The 21,565-nt window shown below is 38.7% G+C and overlaps 1 protein-coding gene across 2 annotated transcripts in view; it reads right to left on the reverse strand.

Moving 5' to 3' along the window:
• Nucleotides 1–480: 480 nt before the first annotated feature.
• The window catches only part of tmem181 (transmembrane protein 181), a 24,458-nt gene continuing 3,373 nt past the window's right edge, over nucleotides 481–21,565 (reverse strand). For both annotated transcript variants that reach the window (XM_056242821.1, XM_056242822.1), the window contains exons 2-17: nucleotides 20,764–20,867; nucleotides 19,119–19,180; nucleotides 18,304–18,391; nucleotides 15,414–15,538; nucleotides 14,636–14,767; nucleotides 13,319–13,399; nucleotides 10,357–10,456; nucleotides 7,029–7,159; nucleotides 6,749–6,840; nucleotides 6,610–6,667; nucleotides 5,523–5,625; nucleotides 3,799–3,850; nucleotides 2,433–2,515; nucleotides 1,622–1,711; nucleotides 1,466–1,532; nucleotides 481–921 (exon numbers count right to left, since the gene is read on the reverse strand). In XM_056242821.1, the coding sequence (XP_056098796.1) occupies nucleotides 837–921; nucleotides 1,466–1,532; nucleotides 1,622–1,711; nucleotides 2,433–2,515; nucleotides 3,799–3,850; nucleotides 5,523–5,625; nucleotides 6,610–6,667; nucleotides 6,749–6,840; nucleotides 7,029–7,159; nucleotides 10,357–10,456; nucleotides 13,319–13,399; nucleotides 14,636–14,767; nucleotides 15,414–15,538; nucleotides 18,304–18,391; nucleotides 19,119–19,180; nucleotides 20,764–20,867 (1,453 nt within the window). In that variant the 3' untranslated portion in view covers nucleotides 481–836. The remainder of the gene's footprint in view (nucleotides 922–1,465; nucleotides 1,533–1,621; nucleotides 1,712–2,432; nucleotides 2,516–3,798; nucleotides 3,851–5,522; nucleotides 5,626–6,609; nucleotides 6,668–6,748; nucleotides 6,841–7,028; nucleotides 7,160–10,356; nucleotides 10,457–13,318; nucleotides 13,400–14,635; nucleotides 14,768–15,413; nucleotides 15,539–18,303; nucleotides 18,392–19,118; nucleotides 19,181–20,763; nucleotides 20,868–21,565) is intronic.

Here is a 21,565-nt window from a genome sequence, read left to right on the forward strand (position 1 = left end):
AAAAGGAATGTGAGAAAAGAAGGCTTCTGGAATGTAAATGAAATGAACACAAGGCTTGATTTCTTTATCAAAAGAAAGAAAAGCGATTCACATGAGCACATGGGATCTGGATATTGGCCCGAACGAGCCAGAAATCGGCAGAAAACCTTCCTAATGCAGATCACATGAAACGCACAGGTCATATTTCACTCCAAAACGCAAAAAAAAAAATCACATAGAAAATATATTACACATTACGTAGAAATTGTTTGGACCTTAGTTGCATTATTTTCATGAGTTACACATTTAAGTGCACTGCAAAAAAATCAACAGGAACAAAATATATTTGTAAACTTAAACATTTATGGTTTTAAGTACATATAATATAAGATAGTGCTTAATTTTGTCACAATGCAAAAAAACGAATCCTTTATAATACATTTTTTTTGTTGCTTTCCCCCCCGTCAAGAAAAAATATACACATTCTTACTTTTTCTCTGCTTAGTTTAGAGGTGAAATATAATCTGGCCATTTTTTCATGTAAGTCACCCTGAATATAGTGGTTGAACAGTATTTAGATCAGATGTATAATTGATATTTGCACGCTGCCTTTCACTGACACTCACTGAGGTTAAAGACAGACGGGTTTCTTCATCATCATCATCTTCATCATCATCATCATCATCAGGGCGGCTGGAGCTGCTTCTTCCACTGGAGTTACATTCAAAAATCACTTTACCTTTAAAAATATATAGGCCTGTATATTTACACAGTATATAATGAGACTGGTGTCATTTCAACAACAAGTCTATATACATCCCTCAGATATACAGGAGCGATCCGGAGTCAGGCCGGATTCAGTCGGTTTCGCTCTCATCCTGGTATTTGGCGGTGGCTTTGATGGCGCGGCCATTTTGAAGAGGCATTTCTTCATAATCACTCCTTCACACACACACAAAAACAAATAAAGTCTCACAATAAGAAGAGCTTGATCTGAAAGGATCGTTTTAAACCGGTATACAGTCAAACCAAAAATATCATTTTTACTAGTTCACTATAATTCATTTATGTAAGTGAGGAGAGCAAAATAAAGTAAACTGTGACATATTATACACACATATTCTTCATACAGTGACTACCAGTAACAATGACTCCTCCACTTTGAGCTGATCATGTTTTCTTCAGTGTGTTTTCTGTAATTGCTAATGCTCTTTTTACACACAGACTGAACAACATGAAGCATTGCTTGGTCACTGGTTGAGCTAAACTGGTATTATCTAATTGTGTAGTTAAATTTAACAGCTGACAGATATTCAACATAACTCATGTGTGAGAGTCTAACAGAAGGACGGACAAAACCAGTCAAATATCCACTGAGTTCTGCTCATATTTATCACCATTTTCTAAACTATGTGATAATGTGAGAAATGTTGAAGGAGTCTGAATACATTTGGTTTTGACTGTGGATCTGACGCAGGGAACGTACCCGTAAATGACTTCATCATCCGAGTCATTGAGCATGGAGAACGCAGGATTGTCTTTCAGTTGGGAATCTGGGAAAGGGAAAACATTTCCATGACAAAGGAGTCACCGATGAAGGAGTGTTAAATAACACTCGATCTTGAAGTGCAGATCAACTCACCGTAAAGAGCGTTTTTGGAGGGCGAGTAGACAAACGCTAGTGTGTAGAGATAAAAGTTCAGGAGGCCGTAGAAGGAAAGGAATTCGGCTGGTGGAGAAAAACATTCAGGAAAACTTGCTTTTCCTGGACATTTGTATATTAATGCTTACACCATTTTATAGAGAGTCATTCTAAGCATAGAGTTAAAGTGCCTCATTATGCTTTTGCAAACATACCCTGAAATAGAGCTGGTTGTGAATGTAAAAGCCCTGCAAAGTTTTAAAGATTAAGTTTTTGTCTCCTAAAAGAAACGAGTCAGTAATTCCAGTCTCACATGTAGCTAATTTGCATAATCCCCACCTCTGGTCCTGATTGGCTGAGCAGCGTCTCTTAGCTCCGCCCTCAAACACTGTAGTGTATCTGAGACTGGGAGAGTTCGGCTCGTGTCGAGGAGACGCTGTTTTCTGAGATTGAGACGGTGAAACCCACGCCATCGTTACTGTTCGTATCACTGTGATCAAGAGCTGAGAGTCAGATATGATAATGAGCGTTTGCTTTCTGACCAATCACAGCAGAGCAGCTCTCATAGAGGCGGGGCTTAGAGAGGCTGAATCTCCGAACGAAGCGTTTCAGACACTGAGAGGAAATGAGGCGATGCTGCAATAGATATTAGAAAATTAAAGTGTTTTTTGATCTTGGATGCATGTGAACACACTGTAGGAGACGCCAAAACACAATTAGGAAGCTTTAAAATAGCAAAATAGGGGCACTTTAAACATAACTAAAGAGGCGTGAGGGGATGATCTCGCACGATCCTGTAATGAAAGGATATAATTCTGGTAGTGGGTGGAAAGTTCGGCAACAAAGTTGTCTTGCAAGGCCTTGGATCCGAATCTCAGGTACAGTATAACCACACTGATGAAAGAGGAAGAGGGAGTTACAACACACACCATCTGAACGTCATTTACAAACTCCTGCACAAGCATAAATGATCACATGACTACATTTGCCCAGAATATAGCATGTACATTAAATTGATCAAAGACATTTTCAAAAAACACGAAAAATAAGACACTGATAACAATCAGAAATGTGTCTTGAGCATCAGATCCTCATATTAGAGTGATTTCTGAAGGATCATGTGACACTGAAGACTGGAGTTATGATGCTGATGCTTTAATATTCCTCATTATAATAATTCATACGCAGAATAAAGGGGCGGGGCGTGGTTGAGTTAGTTAGTAATGTGTTGAAAGGGGCGGGACATTTCCCAAACACACTCGAAGCGCTCGACCAATCACAACACACTGATCCAGCCGACCAATCAGAGCACAGTGTGCTTTTCAGAAGTGTTTAGTTCACACACACACACTGATGAAGGCTTATTAGCTGCAACGCATATGTGTGCCGATGCTTGTCACCAGTTTTTAAAAATCTATGCCATGAAAAAATAAAGGCTTTTTATATTTTTCTAAAACTAAATAAAACCGAGTGCCTTGTATTGTTTTTTCTTATAAACAGGAGTGTGTATCCTTGAAGAAATCGTTTAGCTCGTCACGACTGTGTCCCGAAACCGTATTGTCGCAAATCGGTCGTTCAACCACGTCGGTTAATGATGTCACGCAGGTGATGGAGTAATAACTACTGTTAATGAATCTGTTTGAGATCGAATTAATGCGAGATGTTTTGCTATATATTACAGACACAGCATCTGAGGACTATTTCTCATTTTTCTCAGTTATTTTGCTCTATTTCCAGATTCAATCATAGACTCGTTCTTACACACAAGAGCTCGTTCACACATACACACACTCTTCAAGAACGACGCTTTAAATCTCTTGACAAACTAACAGACGTGAATGACATTTGTATGTATTCTGAATAAAAGACACAGGTTGTACTGAATGTCAGCTTGCTTATTTTGGTCAAGATCAGGATGTATTGAGTCACATGTCATGCAAACTAGAAACTCTTCTTCTAACCGCAGCTCGAGATCTGTCGCTCACACACAGAACTCTGCGACGCTGTTTGCGAATGTTCATTGGAAAGATGGTTTCGGGAAACACCGACTCGTTGAACTGCTGATAACGAATGAACGTGCGACTATGGGGAAAATAATCAACATTCAAGCAGGAAAAGCTGTTCTAGTAGAGCACGATGACTCTTTAAATAGCAGTACGAGTGTATTTTTATATTACCTGATCACCAGCACCACCAACGTCAGCGCCGTCAGGAACTTCAGCCGCAGATCTGAGCACACGAATGAAGACATTGAACAAAAACCCTGCATGTTCAAGAGATAGTTCACCTCAAGTTGTTTCAAACCTGTGTGAGTTTTGAGATATTTTGAAGAATGTCAGAAACCAAACAGTTCATGGACACATTGACTTTCATATTAGGAAAAAATAAAATACTACGGAAGTCAATGTGTCCATGAACTGTTTGGTTTCTGACATTCTTCAAAATATCTTCCTTTGTGTTCAGCAGAAGAAAGAAACTCACACAGGTTTGAAACAACTTGAGGGTTAGTTAGCAAAAGTTCATTTATTTCAGTAATTCAACTTATTCAACAACCCTCTAGGCGCCACGGTCGAGTTTACTCGACAAGATGCAGCACTGAATAAAACGGGTGATTTTGTCAAATTGGGTGTCAAATTTCATTCGACCTCGCCTCCACTGGATGGCAGAGACGTCATACTTCATCCCCGAATCAAAAAAACGTGATGTTTCTATATGTTCGAGTTAGAGCGCATTGAATCAGTGCGATCAAAAGTGGAGCTAGTGTGCGAGTGAGCCGTTTTATCAGAGCCTCTCCGCGGTCGCGGCGACAGTATTGTGGTGGAGACTTTGTCTAATGCCACTGGGTATGTTAGACGAGGTCGAAGTATTCATAGGACAGTTAGGGGGCGACGTGGAGGCAGGGTGAGGAGTCGCAGTAGTCTGAGCTGTGCACACTCGATCTGGCCGCGCTGCTCGGATCATCTCACTCATGATCTGGGCCTTGCCGTGGCGAGTGAGCGTTTGAACTAAACGGGTCTTGTCTACTTGTGTTTGTATGTCATATGAATAATATATATGCGCCCCATACATGGAATCAGAGTGTCTACTGTATTTAGTAAATGTAAAATCTCTACAGCAAAAGGCCAACCGCTACATGCATTCGGTTTGTTTCTACCATTTATTAGTAATGATTTACACAGTTTGTTTACTAGTTACTATATAACTGAGCATTCAGTATTGTGCAATATAGCATACAGAAGGTGAGGGACATTTTGGGGGGAAAGAAGTGCTGCATCATTTAAACATGTGACTTTTCATGAAAATTCTATAATCCAAGATTGCCACCACCATATGACGTCATAATATGCTAATTAGATGGGAAAATGTAATCCCTACATAAGCTTTGGGTCATCCTTAATATTTCTCTAATTTACAGAAAGTCTCTATCTTTTATCACTTTTAAGATATAGCCTTTTGAAATTAAGATGTCACAATCGAACGTTTTAGGAAAAGACCTCTGGCGCCTAAAGGGTTAAAAGGTGAAACTAATATATTATATAGACTCATTACATGCAAAGTGAGATATTTCAAGCCTTTATTTGTTATAATTGTGATGACTATGGCTTACAGCTTATGAAAACCCCAAATTCAAAATTAGAATATTGTGAAAAGGTTTTCATATCTGTAAGCCATAATCATCACAATTATAACAAATAAAGGCTTGAAATATCTCACTTTGCATGTAATGAGTCTATATAATATATTAGTTTCACCTTTTAAGTTGAATTACTGAAATAAATGAACTTTTGCCTGTTTCACATGTATATAATGACAGAATTTTTATTTTGAAGTGAACTATCCCTTTAATGCTGGCCGTGTTCCTCGTGTCAGGAGTGTGTGAGTGTGTGTGTGTGTGTGTTACCTGTGTACGGCATGTTCTTCAGCTCAGAGCAGGCGCGCACCACCAGAAACACCAGGTACAGAACGTACACACACACCACCAGCAGGAAGAAGATCTTCATGCCCTACAGCGAAAACACACTTGCATAATGTTTCTCCGTAACACTTTACAATATAAGGTTCATTGTTCATTCTTAGTTCATGTTAGCTAAGGTAGTTAACCAACATTTACTAATACGTTATTAAAATCAAAGGTTGTATTTGTTAACATTAGTTAATCAACTAACATGAAGAAACAATGAACAGCTGGATTTTTATTATTTAACGTTAACAAAGATTAATAAATACTGTAACAAATGTATTGCTCATGGTTAGTAAATACATTAACTAATGAACTTTATTGTAAAGTCAGCATGAAATTGACAATTCTTATTTTTTTATGTAATATTGTTTATTCTAAATGATTTATCGGTGCACATCATCATTATTGAGTTAATAATCTTGAATCAGAATCAGTTCCTCTTGCAGAATCTCTTCTCTGATGATGTGGGCGGGGCTATAACCTGTCACTCACATGAGATCAGCCAATAGCAAACAACAACCATCCAATCAAATCCCCAGACACAATCAAGCCCCGCCCACATTTGTTATTGTTCCAGAAGCGTTTCACTCGTATATACGGACCAATAGAGGAGAAAACACCAGCACAACTTCCCTTTCATGTTGACTTTAATCGATATTAACTGCATTATAGAACACACATTTGTATTTGTGTGAAAGAGAGAGGAATGTTTTATTTGTTTATAATGCGTGTTGTTTATAACGAATGCCACTATTTCTATACTTCTATTTTACATTTATGTTCTGAATACTGTTAAATGTAAAAGGATTTTTTGTGGAGTGACAGGAACTAAAATACATTTTAATAGTGTTTATAATATTAACATCTCGTTTTATTTACCAGTATTTTACATCATTTCTAAATTTAATAATAAAACGTGACTTTTTTTCTCTCTCTCAACAATGTAATTTGACTGTAATGTGCTGAAATTACGTATTAACTTAGATTTTAATATAGATTTGGTTTAGGCTGAGGTGGAAGTTCTCACCTGGAAGTTCTGGATGTCCACTTTGTACTGATACGTGGGATCCTGCAGCTCATTCACCCTAATAATAAAAAAAGATTATTAAAATGATAATAATCCCATAGGTCATTAGCAGTCACACTAACTAGAGCATGTTTCTCACGTTTGCCAGATTCCCAGCGTGACGGCCGATAACCACAACAGCCCAACGATGATCAACTTGGGCAGGTAAAACGTCAAGAACTTCCTCTCGCCCTGAATATGAAACATCAGAAGACATTTTGATACTGTGTGAAAGAACTCAGAATTTGTGCTCTTCAAAATCAACATGAAACCACATTCTCAGACCAAAAGCTATGATTGAAGACTTTAGATAGACAAAGAGGCCGCACCAAACATGATTTATTATTACTCATGAATATTTGTGTGTATTATGAGCGCACCTGCACTCGGATGCCGTGATACACACACAGCCAGAACAGCAGAAGCGCACACAGGAACAGAGACTGGAAGAAAGCGTCCAGTGTTCCCGGAAACCAGCTGTTCACCAGGAACGACAGCGGGAAGAAGGGATCTACAACACGGAGAAATACAACATCAGTCAATGAAACGTGTGTGAGAGAGAGTGTGTGTGTGTGTGTGTGAGAGAGAGAGAGTGTGTGTGTGTGTGTTAGTGAGTGCGTGTGTGTTAGTGAGTGTGTGTGTGTTAGTGCGTGTGTGTTAGTGAGTGCGTGTGTGAGAGTGAGTGCGTGTGTGTGTGAGTGCGTGTGTGTGTGAGTGCGTGTGTGTTAGTGAGTGCGTGTGTGTTAGTGAGTGTGTGTGTGAGTGCGTGTGTGTTAGTGAGTGTGTGTGTGTGAGTGCGTGTGTGTTAGTGAGTGCGTGTGTGAGTGCGTGTGTGCGTGTGTGTTAGTGAGTGTGTGTGTGAGTGCGTGTGTGTTAGTGAGTGTGTGTGTGAGTGCGTGTGTGAGTGCGTGTGTGTTAGTGAGTGCGTGTGTGAGTGCGTGTGTGTTAGTGAGTGCGTGTGTGAGTGCGTGTGTGTTAGTGAGTGTGTGTGTGAGTGTGTATGTGTTTGAGTTAATGTGTGTGAGAGAGAGTGTGTGTGTGTGAGTGAGTGCGTGTGTGTGTGTGAGTGCGTGTGTGCGAGTACGTGTGTGTGTGAGTGCGTGTGTTAGTGAGTGCGTGTGTGTGTGAGTGCGTGTGTTAGTGAGTGTGTGTGAGTGCGTGTGTGAGTGAGTGCGTGTGTTAGTGAGTGCGTGTGTGTGTGAGTGCGTGTGTTAGTGAGTGTGTGTTAGTGAGTGTGTGTGAGTGCGTGTGTGAGTGAGTGCGTGTGTGTTAGTGAGTGCGTGTGTGAGTGTATGTGTTTGAGTTAATGTGTGCGAGTGCGTGTGTGTTAGTGAGTGCGTGTGTGTTAGTGAGTGTGTGTGTGTGAGTGCGTGTGTGTTAGTGAGTGCGTGTGTGTGTGTGAGTGCGTGTGTGTTAGTGAGTGCGTGTGTGTGAGTGCGCGTGTGTGTGAGTGCGTGTGTGTTTGTGAGTGCGTGTGTGAGTGTGTGTGTGTGTGTGAGTGCGTGTGTGTGCGAGTGCGTCTGTGAGTGAGTGTGTGTGTGTGTGAGAGAGTGCGTGTGTGTGAGTGCGCATGTGTGTGTGTGAGAGAGTGCGCATGTGTGTGTGTGAGAGAGTGCGCGTGTGTGTGTGAGATCAAAGCTGTATTTTTAGCATCATTACTCCAGTCTCCAGAAATCACTCTAATATGATGATTTGATGCTCAAGAAACATTTATGATTATTATCATAATATCAAATATAGTGTGTGTGTGTGTGTTAGTGAGTGCGTGTGTGTTAGTGAGTGTGTGTGTGTGTGTTAGTGAGTGTGTGTGTGAGTGCGTGTGTGAGAGTGAGTGCGTGTGTGTGTGTGAGTGCGTGTGTGTTAGTGAGTGTGTGTGTGAGTGCGTGTGTGTTAGTGAGTGTGTGTGTGAGTGCGTGCGTGTGCGTTAGTGAGTGTGTGTGTGAGTGCGTGCGTGTGCGTTAGTGAGTGCGTGTGTGTTAGTGAGTGCGTGTGTGTTAGTGAGTTTGTGTGTGTTAGTGAGTGTGTGTGTGTTAGTGAGTGTGTGTGTGTGAGTGCGTGTGTGAGAGTGAGTGCGTGCGTGTGTGTGTGAGTGCGTGTGTGTGCGTTAGTGAGTGCGTGTGTGTTTGTGAGTGTGTGTGTGAGTGCGTGTGTGTGCGTTAGTGAGTGCGTGTGTGTTAGTGAGTGCGTGTGTGTTAGTGAGTGTGTGTGTGAGTGCGTGTGTGTGCGTTAGTGAGTGCGTGTGTGTTAGTGAGTGCGTGTGTGTTAGTGAGTGCGTGTGTGTTAGTGAGTGCGTGTGTGAGTGGGTGTGTGTTAGTGAGTGCGTGTGTGAGTGGGTGTGTGCGTGTGTGTTAGAGAGTGTGTGTGTGAGTGCGTGTGTGTTAGTGAGTGTGTGTGTGAGTGCGTGTGTGTTAGTGAGTGCGTGTGTGAGTGCGTGTGTGTTAGTGAGTGCGTGTGTGAGTGCGTGTGTGTTAGTGAGTGCGTGTGTGAGTGCGTGTGTGTTAGTGAGTGCGTTAGTGAGTGCGTGTGTGTTAGTGAGTGCGTGTGTGTTTGTGAGTGTGTGTGTGAGTGCGTGTGTGTGCGTTAGTGAGTGCGTGTGTGTTAGTGAGTGCGTGTGTGTTAGTGAGTGCGTGTGTGTTAGTGAGTGCGTGTGTGAGTGGGTGTGTGTTAGTGAGTGCGTGTGTGAGTGGGTGTGTGCGTGTGTGTTAGAGAGTGTGTGTGTGAGTGCGTGTGTGTTAGTGAGTGTGTGTGTGAGTGCGTGTGTGTTAGTGAGTGCGTGTGTGAGTGCGTGTGTGTTAGTGAGTGCGTGTGTGAGTTAGTGAGTGTGTGTGTGAGTGTGTATGTGTTTGAGTTAATGTGTGTGAGAGAGAGTGTGTGTGTGTGAGTGAGTGCGTGTGTGTGTGTGAGTGTGTGAGTGCGTGTGTGCGAGTACGTGTGTGTGTGAGTGCGTGTGTTAGTGAGTGCGTGTGTGTGTGAGTGCGTGTGTTAGTGAGTGTGTGTGAGTGCGTGTGTGAGTGAGTGCGTGTGTGTTAGTGAGTGCGTGTGTGAGTGTATGTGTTTGAGTTAATGTGTGCGAGTGCGTGTGTGTTAGTGAGTGCGTGTGTGTTAGTGAGTGTGTGTGTGTGAGTGCGTGTGTGTTAGTGAGTGCGTGTGTGTGTGTGAGTGCGTGTGTGTTAGTGAGTGCGTGTGTGTGAGTGCGCGTGTGTGTGAGTGCGTGTGTGTTTGTGAGTGCGTGTGTGAGTGTGTGTGTGTGCGAGTGCGTCTGTGAGTGAGTGTGTGTGTGTGTGAGAGAGTGCGTGTGTGTGAGTGCGCATGTGTGTGTGTGAGAGAGTGCGCATGTGTGTGTGTGTGTGTGTGTGTGAGAGAGTGCGTGTGTGTGAGTGCGCATGTGTGTGTGTGAGAGAGTGCGCATGTGTGTGTGTGAGAGAGTGCGCGTGTGTGTGAGATCAAAGCTGTATTTTTAGCATCATTACTCCAGTCTCCAGAAATCACTCTAATATGATGATTTGATGCTCAAGAAACATTTATGATTATTATCAGTGTTGAAAACTGACACATCTTATTTCTCAGGCTTCTTTGATGAACAGAAAGTTCAAAAGAACAGCATTTATTTCAGTCTTTTGTTACATTATATGTTTTTACGGTCACGTTTGTGTCCTTGAAACGTCACAGACCCCAAGCGTTTAAACATCAGTGTGTTCTCCGCCTCACCGTTGTAGAGCAGCAGCAGAGGAAGGAGAATCGACATCCACTTCTGCTCGATCCCCCAGTCCCTCATGGAGAACTTCCTCAGCGAGTGCGCAAACATGCACTACACACACAACAGACACGTCAGATACACACACACCGCACTCCAGCTACTATCAACGGGAGAAACTGCAACACGCAATATGGAGGAATAAGCCCCGCCTTCTAAATACAACAGCCAATAGAGAGCCTAAGCCCCTCCCCTTCCGGTCGACACCATGGGACCTTATTTCGGAAAAATATTGTATGGTAGTCAATGGCGAGAGACAACAAATATTTTGATCTCGTTTGAATTGTGCCCTGAATTACACATATGATGTTTGTCAATTTAAAAGATACATTTTAAAGTCAAGAAAGTCGCAGTTTGATGTAAAACTGTTGAGGTATAAGACTGTGAAAATACGTAAATACAAAGACTATACAAACCCAAAAGGCGCACGTGACGTCATACCTTTCTCTCAACGAATAAAGCTAACTTTACTGAAGCTAACTTTACCGAAGCTAACTTTACTGAAGCTAACTTTGCCGAAGCTAACTTTACTGACGCTAACTTTGCCGAAGCTAACTTTACCGAAGCTAACTTTGCCGAAGCTAACTTTACTGAAGCTAACTTTGCCGAAGCTAACTTTACTGAAGCTAACTTTGCCGAAGCTAACTTTACTGACGCTAACTTTACCGACGCTAACTTTACCGAAGCTAACTTTGCCGAAGCTAACTTTACTGAAGCTAACTTTACCGAAGCTAACTTTACCGAAGCTAACTTTACCGAAGCTAACTTTACCGAAGCTAACTTTACCGAAGCTAACTTTACCGAAGCTAACTTTACCGAAGCTAACTTTACCGAAGCTGACTTTACCGAAGCTAACTTTACCGAAGCTAACTTTACCGAAGCTAACTTTACCGAAGCTGACTTTACCGAAGCTGACTTTACCGAAGCTGACTTTACCGAAGCTGACTTTACCGAAGCTGACTTCACCGAAGCTAACTTTACCGAAGCTACCTTTACCGAAGCTGACTTTACCGAAGCTAACTTTACCGAAGCTAACTTTACCGAAGCTAACTTTACCGAAGCTAACTTTACTGAAGCTAACTTTACTGAAGCTAACTTTACTGAAGCTGACTTTACTGAAGCTAACTTTACTGAAGCTAACTTTACAGAAGCTAACTTTACCGAAGCTAACTTTGCCGAAGCTAACTTTACCGAAGCTGACTTTACCGAAGCTGACTTTACCGAAGCTGACTTTACCGAAGCTGACTTTACCGAAGCTGACTTTACCGAAGCTGACTTTACCGAAGCTGACTTCACCGAAGCTAACTTTACCGAAGCTAACTTTACCGAAGCTAACTTTACCGAAGCTGACTTTACCGAAGCTGACTTTACCGAAGCTGACTTTACCGAAGCTGACTTTACCGAAGCTGACTTCACCGAAGCTAACTTTACTGAAGCTACCTTTACTGAAGCTAACTTTACCGAAGCTAACTTTACCGAAGCTAACTTTACCGAAGCTGACTTTACCGAAGCTAACTTTACCGAAGCTAACTTTACCGAAGCTTACTTTACCGAAGCTGACTTTACCGAAGCTGACTTTACCGAAGCTGACTTTACTGAAGCTAACTTTACTGAAGCTAACTTTACTGAAGCTAACTTTACTGAAGCTAACTTTACCGAAGCTAACTTTACCGAAGCTAACTTTACCGAAGCTAACTTTACTGAAGCTAACTTTACTGAAGCTGACTTTACTGAAGCTAACTTTACAGAAGCTAACTTTACCGAAGCTAACTTTGCCGAAGCTAACTTTGCCGAAGCTAACTTTGCCGAAGCTAACTTTGCCGAAGCTAACTTTACCGAAGCTAACTTTACCAAAGCTAACTTTACCGAAGCTAACTTTACCGAAGCTAACTTTACTGAAGCTAACTTTACTGAAGCTAACATTACTGAAGCTAACGTCTGTCATTGTTTATATAGTCTTCTATTATAATCGTAACGTTACGCCGTCATCGAGTGTTTTGTACCAGACTGCACACACACACGAGCAGCGGATCTCGCTCGTTGTTTCTCTTCCCGGGAGATGTAGTTCATCGAGCGATTTTCACATAAAACTAAATGTCACTCTTCTGTTTTATGACAAACTGCGACTTTCTTGACTTTCAGAATTATCTTTTAAATTGACAAACGTCATATGTGTGATTCAGGACACAGTTCAGACGGAATAAAAAGATGAGTTGTCTCTCGCCATTGACTACCATACATATTTTTTCCGAAATAAGGTCCAATGAGCCGGAAGCGGAGGGGCGGGGCTTAGGCTCTCTATCGCTGATTAGCTGTTTAGAACCAACATTAATGAGACATTTCAAATATTGGTGATTTCAAATATTAAATTTAATGGTAAGCTTAGTGAACAGTAGGGATGCACCGATATGAACATTTTGGCTGATTCCAATAATTCTTTATATTTGAAAGCCGATAACCGATATATTGGCCGAAAATCTAAATCCAAATTTTTATCTAATTTATGAGAGCCTGATTACAAAAACAAAAATCTCAGCATTAAAATCCACGTCCCAAACACACAATTATAATGATGTTCTCGTTATAATGTTCTGTAGCCGATATGACAGATTTGCACTTAACCATATTTTCCTTTTTTGAAGTGAATCCAATCATATTTCAAGCAATACAAAGCCATCATGTTGAACAGTGCGCATCTGAAGGAAATATTACATTATTTATCGGCTTTAATATATCAGCCAAGTCTTCTTATCGGGCCGATAACGATAACATTGAAGATGAACGTATATCGTGCAGCCCTAGTGAACAGCTTTGGAGAATTTGATGTCAAAGTCACATGACTTTCCTTAAATAGACAAACGATCATGAGCGACTCGAACGCGTGTGATTTGCAGATGTTTTGCAGCTGTAACTCACAGTCACGATGAAGGTCATCACAACAAACACAAACCGGAACCAAATCTCCACCTGAGAGAACGTGGCGTTGTACATCTTAAACTGGCAAAGAACACAGAGAAACAGAACCATTAACAACATGTCAACTTAAAAAAAGGGTTAGCAAATGCATCTACATCTGTAGCTAAACACTTCACATAACGCATGATGACCAATAATACCAATGAAACGATTAATAACAGGAGTCTAAATGTTCTTTTGCTATTAAAAGAGAGTTTGAGAGCATTGTGGGAGTTTTCTGAAGGTCTTCTTCTATGGTTTTGGTCACGCAAGTTTCATTACCGGATGATTTTTTTAAAAGAATCTCTTGGATGACTCAATGACTTGCTCGTATCACTTGTTTCATTACTGGATGAATCAGTGTTTTTAAACAAATCTCATGAAAGAATGATTCAATGAATCACTCGTAAATTGTTCACTCTTTTCACTACTGGATGAATCTGTGTTTTTGAACGAATCTCTTGAATGATTCAATGACTTACTTGTAAATATTTCACTTGTTTCATTACTGGATGAATCAGTGTTTTTAAACAAATCTCATGAATGATTCAATGAATCACTCGTAAACTGTTCACTCGTTTCACTTCTGGATGAATCTGTGTTTTTGAACGAATCTCTTGAATGATTCAATGAATCACTCGTAAACTGTTCACTTGTTTCACTTCTGGATGAATCTGTGTTTTTGAACGAATCTCTTGAATGATTCAATGACTCACTTGTAAAGATTTCACTCATTTCACTACTGGATGAATCTGTGTTTTTGAACGAATCTCTTGAATGATTCAATGAGTCACTTGTAAAGATTTCACTCGTTTCACTACTGGATGAATCTGTGTTTTTGAATGAATCTCTTGAATGATTCAATGAGTCACTTGTAAAGATTTCACTCGTTTCACTACTGGATGAATCTGTGTTTTTTAACGAATCTCTTGAATGATTCAATGACTCGTAAAGATTTCACTCGTTTCACTACTGGATGAATCTGTGTTTTTGAACGAATCTCTTGAATGATTCAATGACTCACTTGTAAAGATTTCACTCGTTTCACTACTGGATGAATCAGCGTTTTTGATCAAATCTCATGAATGAATGAATAATTCAATGACTCACTTGTAAATTCTTCAGTTGTTTCATTACTGGTTGAATCTGAGATTTTGAACAAATCTCTTGAATGATTCAATGACTCACTTGTAAAGATTTCACACGTTTCATTGAATGATTGAATGGGTGCAAATACCCCTTCGTTTTGTCTGTGAAACATGATTAATGTAAACTTACTACAAAAGTGACATTTTTGATATTGTCCTTCAGGTCTTGCTGGAGGTTCCTGAAGCTGACGTTGATCTTGTACTGAGTGTAGTTCAGGTAACCCAGATGCAACACGATAATCTCATCACACGCCTGCTGATGCTGAAAAACCATCACACACACACACGAAGATCGGAATGAACCCATGAAGATCACACACACACACACACACACACACACACACAGACTCATGAAGATCGGAATGAACCCGTGAAGATCACACACACACACACACACACACACACACACACACACACACACACACACACACACACACACACACACACACACACACACACACACACACACGAAGATCAGAATGAACCCATTAAGATCACACACACACACACACAGACTCATGAAGATCGGAATGAACCCGTGAAGATCACACACACACACACACACGAAGATCGGAATGAACCCATTAAGATCACACACACACACACACACACACACACAGACTCATGAAGATCGCAATGAGCCCATGAAGATCACACACACACACACACACACACACAGACTCATGAAGATCACACACACACACACAAACACACACACAGAGACTCATGAAGATCGTAATTAACCCATGAAGATCGCACACACAGACTCATGAAGATCGGAATGAACCCATGAAGATCACACACTCACACTCATGAAGATCGGAATGAACCCATGAAGATCACACACTCACACACACACACAGACTCATGAAGATCCATGACGATCACACACACACACACACACTCACCGCGGCGCACTGGAGGCTTCTGTTCTTGTTGTGCACGTTGTCGCTGATGCGCATCACACTGGCGTCATTCGTCACGCCCTGCAGCTCCACGTTCATCCCGAACTCCCTCCAACTCAAATCTACATCTGAACACATTTCATTAGAGCTGCACGACTCCGAATCCACAGAGAAGCAGGATTTTGAACAATCTCTTGAATGATTCAATGACTCACTCGTAAAGACTTCACTTGATGAATCAGCGTTTGTCAACGAATCTCTTCTATGAATAATTTAATGACTCGCTCTTAGAAATTTCGTTTGTTTCATTTCTTAATGAATCAGCGTTTTGGAAAAAAAAATCGAATTAATGAATGAATGATTCAATGACTCGCTCATAAAGACTTCACTTGTTTCATTACTGGATGAATCAGTGTTTTTCAATGAATCTCTTGAATGAATCAATGACTCGCTCATAAAGACTTCACTTGTTTCATTACTGGATGAATCAGTGTTTTTCAATGAATCTCTTGAATGAATGAATGAATCAATGACTCGCTCATTAAGACTTCACTTGTTTCATTACTGGATGAATCAGCGTTTTTCAATGAATCTCTTGAATGAATGATTCAATGACTCGCTCATAAAGACTTCACTTGTTTCATTACTGGATGAATCAGCGTTTTTCAATGAATCTCTTGAATGAATGATTCAATGACTCGCTCATAAAGACTTCACTTGCTTCATTACTGGATGAATCAGTGTTTTTCAATGAATCTCTTGAATGAATGAATGAATCAATGACTCGCTCATAAAGACTTCACTTGTTTCATTACTGGATGAATCAGCGTTTTTCAATGAATCTCTTGAATGAATGGTTCAATGACTCGCTCATAAAGACTTCACTTGCTTCATTAGTGGATGAATCAGTGTTTTTCAATGAATCTCTTGAATGAATGAATCAATGACTCGCTCATAAAGACTTCACTTGTTTCATTACTGGATGAATCAGTGTTTTTCAATGAATCTCTTGAATGAATGAATGAATCAATGACTCGCTCATTAAGACTTCACTTGTTTCATTACTGGATGAATCAGCGTTTTTCAATGAATCTCTTGAATGAATGATTCAATGACTCGCTCATAAAGACTTCACTTGTTTCATTACTGGATGAATCAGCGTTTTTCAATGAATCTCTTGAATGAATGATTCAATGACTCGCTCATAAAGACTTCACTTGCTTCATTACTGGATGAATCAGTGTTTTTCAATGAATCTCTTGAATGAATCAATGAATCAATGACTCGCTCATAAAGAGTTCACTTGTTTCATTACTGGATGAATCAGCGTTTTTTAATGAATCTCTTGAATGAATGATTCAATGACTCGCTCATAAAGACTTCACTTGTTTCATTACTGGATGAATCAGTGTTTTTCAATGAATCTCTTGAATGAATGAATGAATCAATGACTCGCTCATAAAGACTTCACTTGTTTCATTACTGGATGAATCAGCGTTTTTCAATGAATCTCTTGAATGAATGAATGAATGAATCAATGACTCGCTCATTAAGACTTCACTTGTTTCATTACTGGATGAATCAGTGTTTTTCAATGAATCTCTTGAATGAATGAATGAATCAATGACTCGCTCATAAAGAGTTCACTTGTTTCATTACTGGATGAATCAGCGTTTTTCAATGAATCTCTAGAATGAATGATTCAATGACTCGCTCATAAAGACTTCACTTGTTTCATTACTGGATGAATCAGTGTTTTTCAATGAATCTCTTGAATGAATCAATGACTCGCTCATAAAGACTTCACTTGTTTCATTACTGGATGAATCAGCGTTTTTCAATGAATCTCTTGAATGAATGATTCAATGACTCGCTCATAAAGACTTCACTTGCTTCATTAGTGGATGAATCTGTTTTTTTTTAATGAATCTCTTGAATGAATGAATCAATGACTCGCTCATAAAGACTTCACTTGTTTCATTACTGGATGAATCAGTGTTTTTCAATGAATCTCTTGAATGAATGAATGAATCAATGACTCGCTCATTAAGACTTCACTTGTTTCATTACTGGATGAATCAGCGTTTTTCAATGAATCTCTTGAATGAATGATTCAATGACTCGCTCATAAAGACTTCACTTGTTTCATTACTGGATGAATCAGTGTTTTTCAATGAATCTCTTGAATGAATCAATGACTCGCTCATAAAGACTTCACTTGTTTCATTACTGGATGAATCAGCGTTTTTCAATGAATCTCTTGAATGAATGATTCAATGACTCGCTCATAAAGACTTCACTTGCTTCATTAGTGGATGAATCTGTTTTTTTTTAATGAATCTCTTGAATGAATGAATCAATGACTCGCTCATAAAGACTTCACTTGTTTCATTACTGGATGAATCAGTGTTTTTCAATGAATCTCTTGAATGAATGAATGAATCAATGACTCGCTCATTAAGACTTCACTTGTTTCATTACTGGATGAATCAGCGTTTTTCAATGAATCTCTTGAATGAATGATTCAATGACTCGCTCATAAAGACTTCACTTGCTTCATTACTGGATGAATCAGTGTTTTTCAATGAATCTCTTGAATGAATGATTTAATGACTCGCTCATAAAGACTTCACTAGCTTCATTACTGGATGAATCAGTGTTTTTGAGCGAAAGTCATGAATGAATGATTCAATGACACACACACATTTAACAGTCACTTGTCGCCACCTACTGGTGTAACGATGTAATCGATACAATCTTTATCTGAAGCGTCACATTACTTTCAAAAGTGATTTACTCTATTTCGATCACTACCTTAGACATCAGTGTATATATCTGAACTATAAACTCTAAACTATTCTGAATAAAAAGGTGTTTAAAGGTGTTTTCTCACTGTTGGTGTTCAGCTGAATGATGCATGTGAGCCAGAGCTGCTGGTTGTAGTTGGTCAGCGGTTGAGATTTGAGGTCGAACGGGCCGGTCTGAGAAAACATGGACATGAACACAACAAGACTTACACTTCCAGTCAAAAATCTGATTGAGACGCATTAATGTTTTTAAAAGAGTCTCTCCTGCTCACCAAGGCTGCATTTATTTAATCATAAATACAGTAAAAACAGTGAAATATTATTAGAATGTAAAACATCTGTTTTCTATTTAAATATATTTTTTAAATGTAATTTATTCCTGTGATCAAAGCTGAATTTCAGCATCATTACTCCAGTCTTCAGTGTCACATGATCCTTCAGAAATCATTAATATGATGATTTGATGACATTGATAATGTTACAAAAGATTATATTTCTAATAAACGCTGTTGTTCTGGGCTTTCTATTCATCAAAGAATTCTGAAAAATAAAATGCACAACTGTTTTGTGGGGCTCATATTAATCATAACTGTTTCTTGAGCATCAGATCCTCATATTAGAGTGATTTCTGAAGGATCATGTGACACTTAAGACTGGAGTAATGATGCTGAAAATTCAGCTTTGATCACAGGAATAAATTACACTTTACTATATATTCACATAGAAAACAGCTATTTTAAATTCTAATAATATTTCACTGTTTTTACTGCATTTTTATCAAATAAACGCAGAACAGACTTAATTTTCACAAAGAAAAAAATCTGCATTACTTTGTTAGTGTTTTTTTTCTTCACTTTAAGGAAATTAAGCTTCTTTCACACACATCTGCAGTTCGCCTCACCTTTGATGCATTGACGTTGGCGCTTAAACCGTTGTAATAATTCTCAGTTATGATCTTCGGTCCTACAGGAGAGACATTTATCAGTAAACTGCGCAAACAACAACCTCAACTTCATATCTCATATAATAATATCTTTGTTTCAGTCTTGCGGTGACAAAAATCTGCTAGATTTTATGACCTTTGAAAAGGGGATTTAAGACATTTTAATGCTAAATAAGGCCTTATTTTAAGACATTTTAATACTAATTAAGGCTTTATTTTAAGACATTTTAATGCTAAATAAGGCCTTATTTTAAGACATTTTAATGCTAATTAAGGCTTTATTTTAAGACATTTTAATGCTAAATAAGGCCTTATTTTAAGACATTTTAATGCTAATTAAGGCTTTATTTTAAGACATTTTAATGCTAAATAAGGCTTTATTTTAAGACATTTTAATGCTAAATAAGGCTTTATTTTAAGACATTTTAATGCTAATTAAGGCTTTATTTTAAGACATTTTAATGCTAAATAAGGCTTTATTTTAAGACATTTTAATGCTAAATAAGGCTTTATTTTAAGACATTTTAATGCTAAATAAGGCTTTATTTTAAGACATTTTAATGCTAAATAAGGCTTTATTTTAAGACATTTTAATGCTAAATAAGGCCTTATTTTAAGACATTTTAATGCTAATTAAGGCTTTATTTTAAGACATTTTAATGCTAATTAAGGCCTTATTTTAAGACATTTTAATGCTAATTAAGGCTTTATTTTAAGACATTTTAATGCTAATTAAGGCCTTATTTTAAGACATTTTAATGCTAATTAAGGCTTTATTTTAAGACATTTTAATGCTAAATAAGGCTTTATTTTAAGACATTTTAATGCTAAATAAGGCTTTATTTTAAGACATTTTAATGCTAATTAAGGCTTTATTTTAAGACATTTTAATGCTAATTAAGGCCTTATTTTAAGACATTTTAATGCTAATTAAGGCTTTATTTTAAGACATTTTAATGCTAATTAAGGCCTTATTTTAAGACATTTTAATGCTAATTAAGGCTTTATTTTAAGACATTTTAATGCTAAATAAGGCTTTATTTTAAGACATTTTAATGCTAATTAAGGCTTTAAGACATTTTAAGGATCCGCAGACGAGCAATAATGAGCTTGTTACAGCATTTATTAATCTTTGTTAAAGTTAGTTAATAAAAATACAAGTTCATGTCATATCAGATCTATTGAATAATATTAACAGATACAACTTAATGTTGTGAATTTGTTAAAATTATACTAAAATAAATGTTGAAATTAACATTAACTGACATTGCAAGTTCATGTTAACTAAAACTTTATTGTAAAGCATTACCAAAATACTTAAGTGTTTCCTCTTTAAAGGTGCTTTTAGGAAACTTAAAACTCACAAAAAGCATCTAAAAGTCTTGTAATCTAGAGACTCGTAATATTAAATAAATAAAAATGAATTGTTGTGTGACAATGAAACATTTCAGAGTGTATAAGTAAAAATGCATAAATAAAAACAGGCATTTTTAACTCTTAATTGCTTTAATTTTGATCTTGTGAGGGTTAAGAATCATGTAGCAGCGCATCGAGCAGGACAGGTGCATGCTGGGAAACGGTCTTCAGGACACCAGAGACTCACCTGACACACCGATGAGCGTGGACACGCCGAAGCAGAAGAAGAACACCACAAACACCAGGACGAAGTGTCTCTTAGAGAGAGTGTAGAGACGCATGGGGGCCAACCTGCAGAACACACACACACACACACACACACACACACTTATTTCAAAACATCTGTCTCAGTGAGATTCACATAAACACTGTTGTGTCTTAAGTGAAGTAAACAGATGTGTAACATTATATTAGATCTGTGCATTAGCTCTTAAAATAATAATACTAAGATTACTAATAATACTAATAATAAACCTGCTGATATTAATGTTAATAATCTATTTGTATTAAAGGGTCACTTCACCCATTTGCATTAAGGTTTGTATGGTTAGAAACCCAGTCATATATTATAATGATGGTGGAATTTTGCTTGTTTTTTTTCTGAGATGGGAGAAAAAAGGATTTAAGTGTTTTACTTCCGTCCTATCGTGACGTAAATATCGTCATTTTGCGTCACGATAGGACGGAAGATAAATTTCATTGCATATTAAGAAAACTACAGCCTTTAGCTCATTATTATTCAAGGGCGTGGGACCCACTCACCCCACCGGCCTATTACAGATCAGTGGGTGGGACTAAACCTGAAGAAACTAAAATATTAATCCGCCATTTTGCTTGGAAGACAGCAAGCGCTCAAGCAGTTAGATTTACCATAATGCCTGAATTTACGACACACGATATGGAAGACTAGGATTTTGAAAATCTTTTGCTCGAAACTGATGTTCGTGGCTATTTATACGAGCCACAATATAGCGAAGAGCAGCTGAGGC

The sequence above is a fragment of the Rhinichthys klamathensis genome, unplaced genomic scaffold, assembly GCF_029890125.1.
Source record: "Rhinichthys klamathensis goyatoka isolate OS25496 unplaced genomic scaffold, OSU_Roscu_1.1 h1tg000758l_1, whole genome shotgun sequence".
Lineage (NCBI taxonomy): Eukaryota > Metazoa > Chordata > Actinopteri > Cypriniformes > Leuciscidae > Rhinichthys > Rhinichthys klamathensis.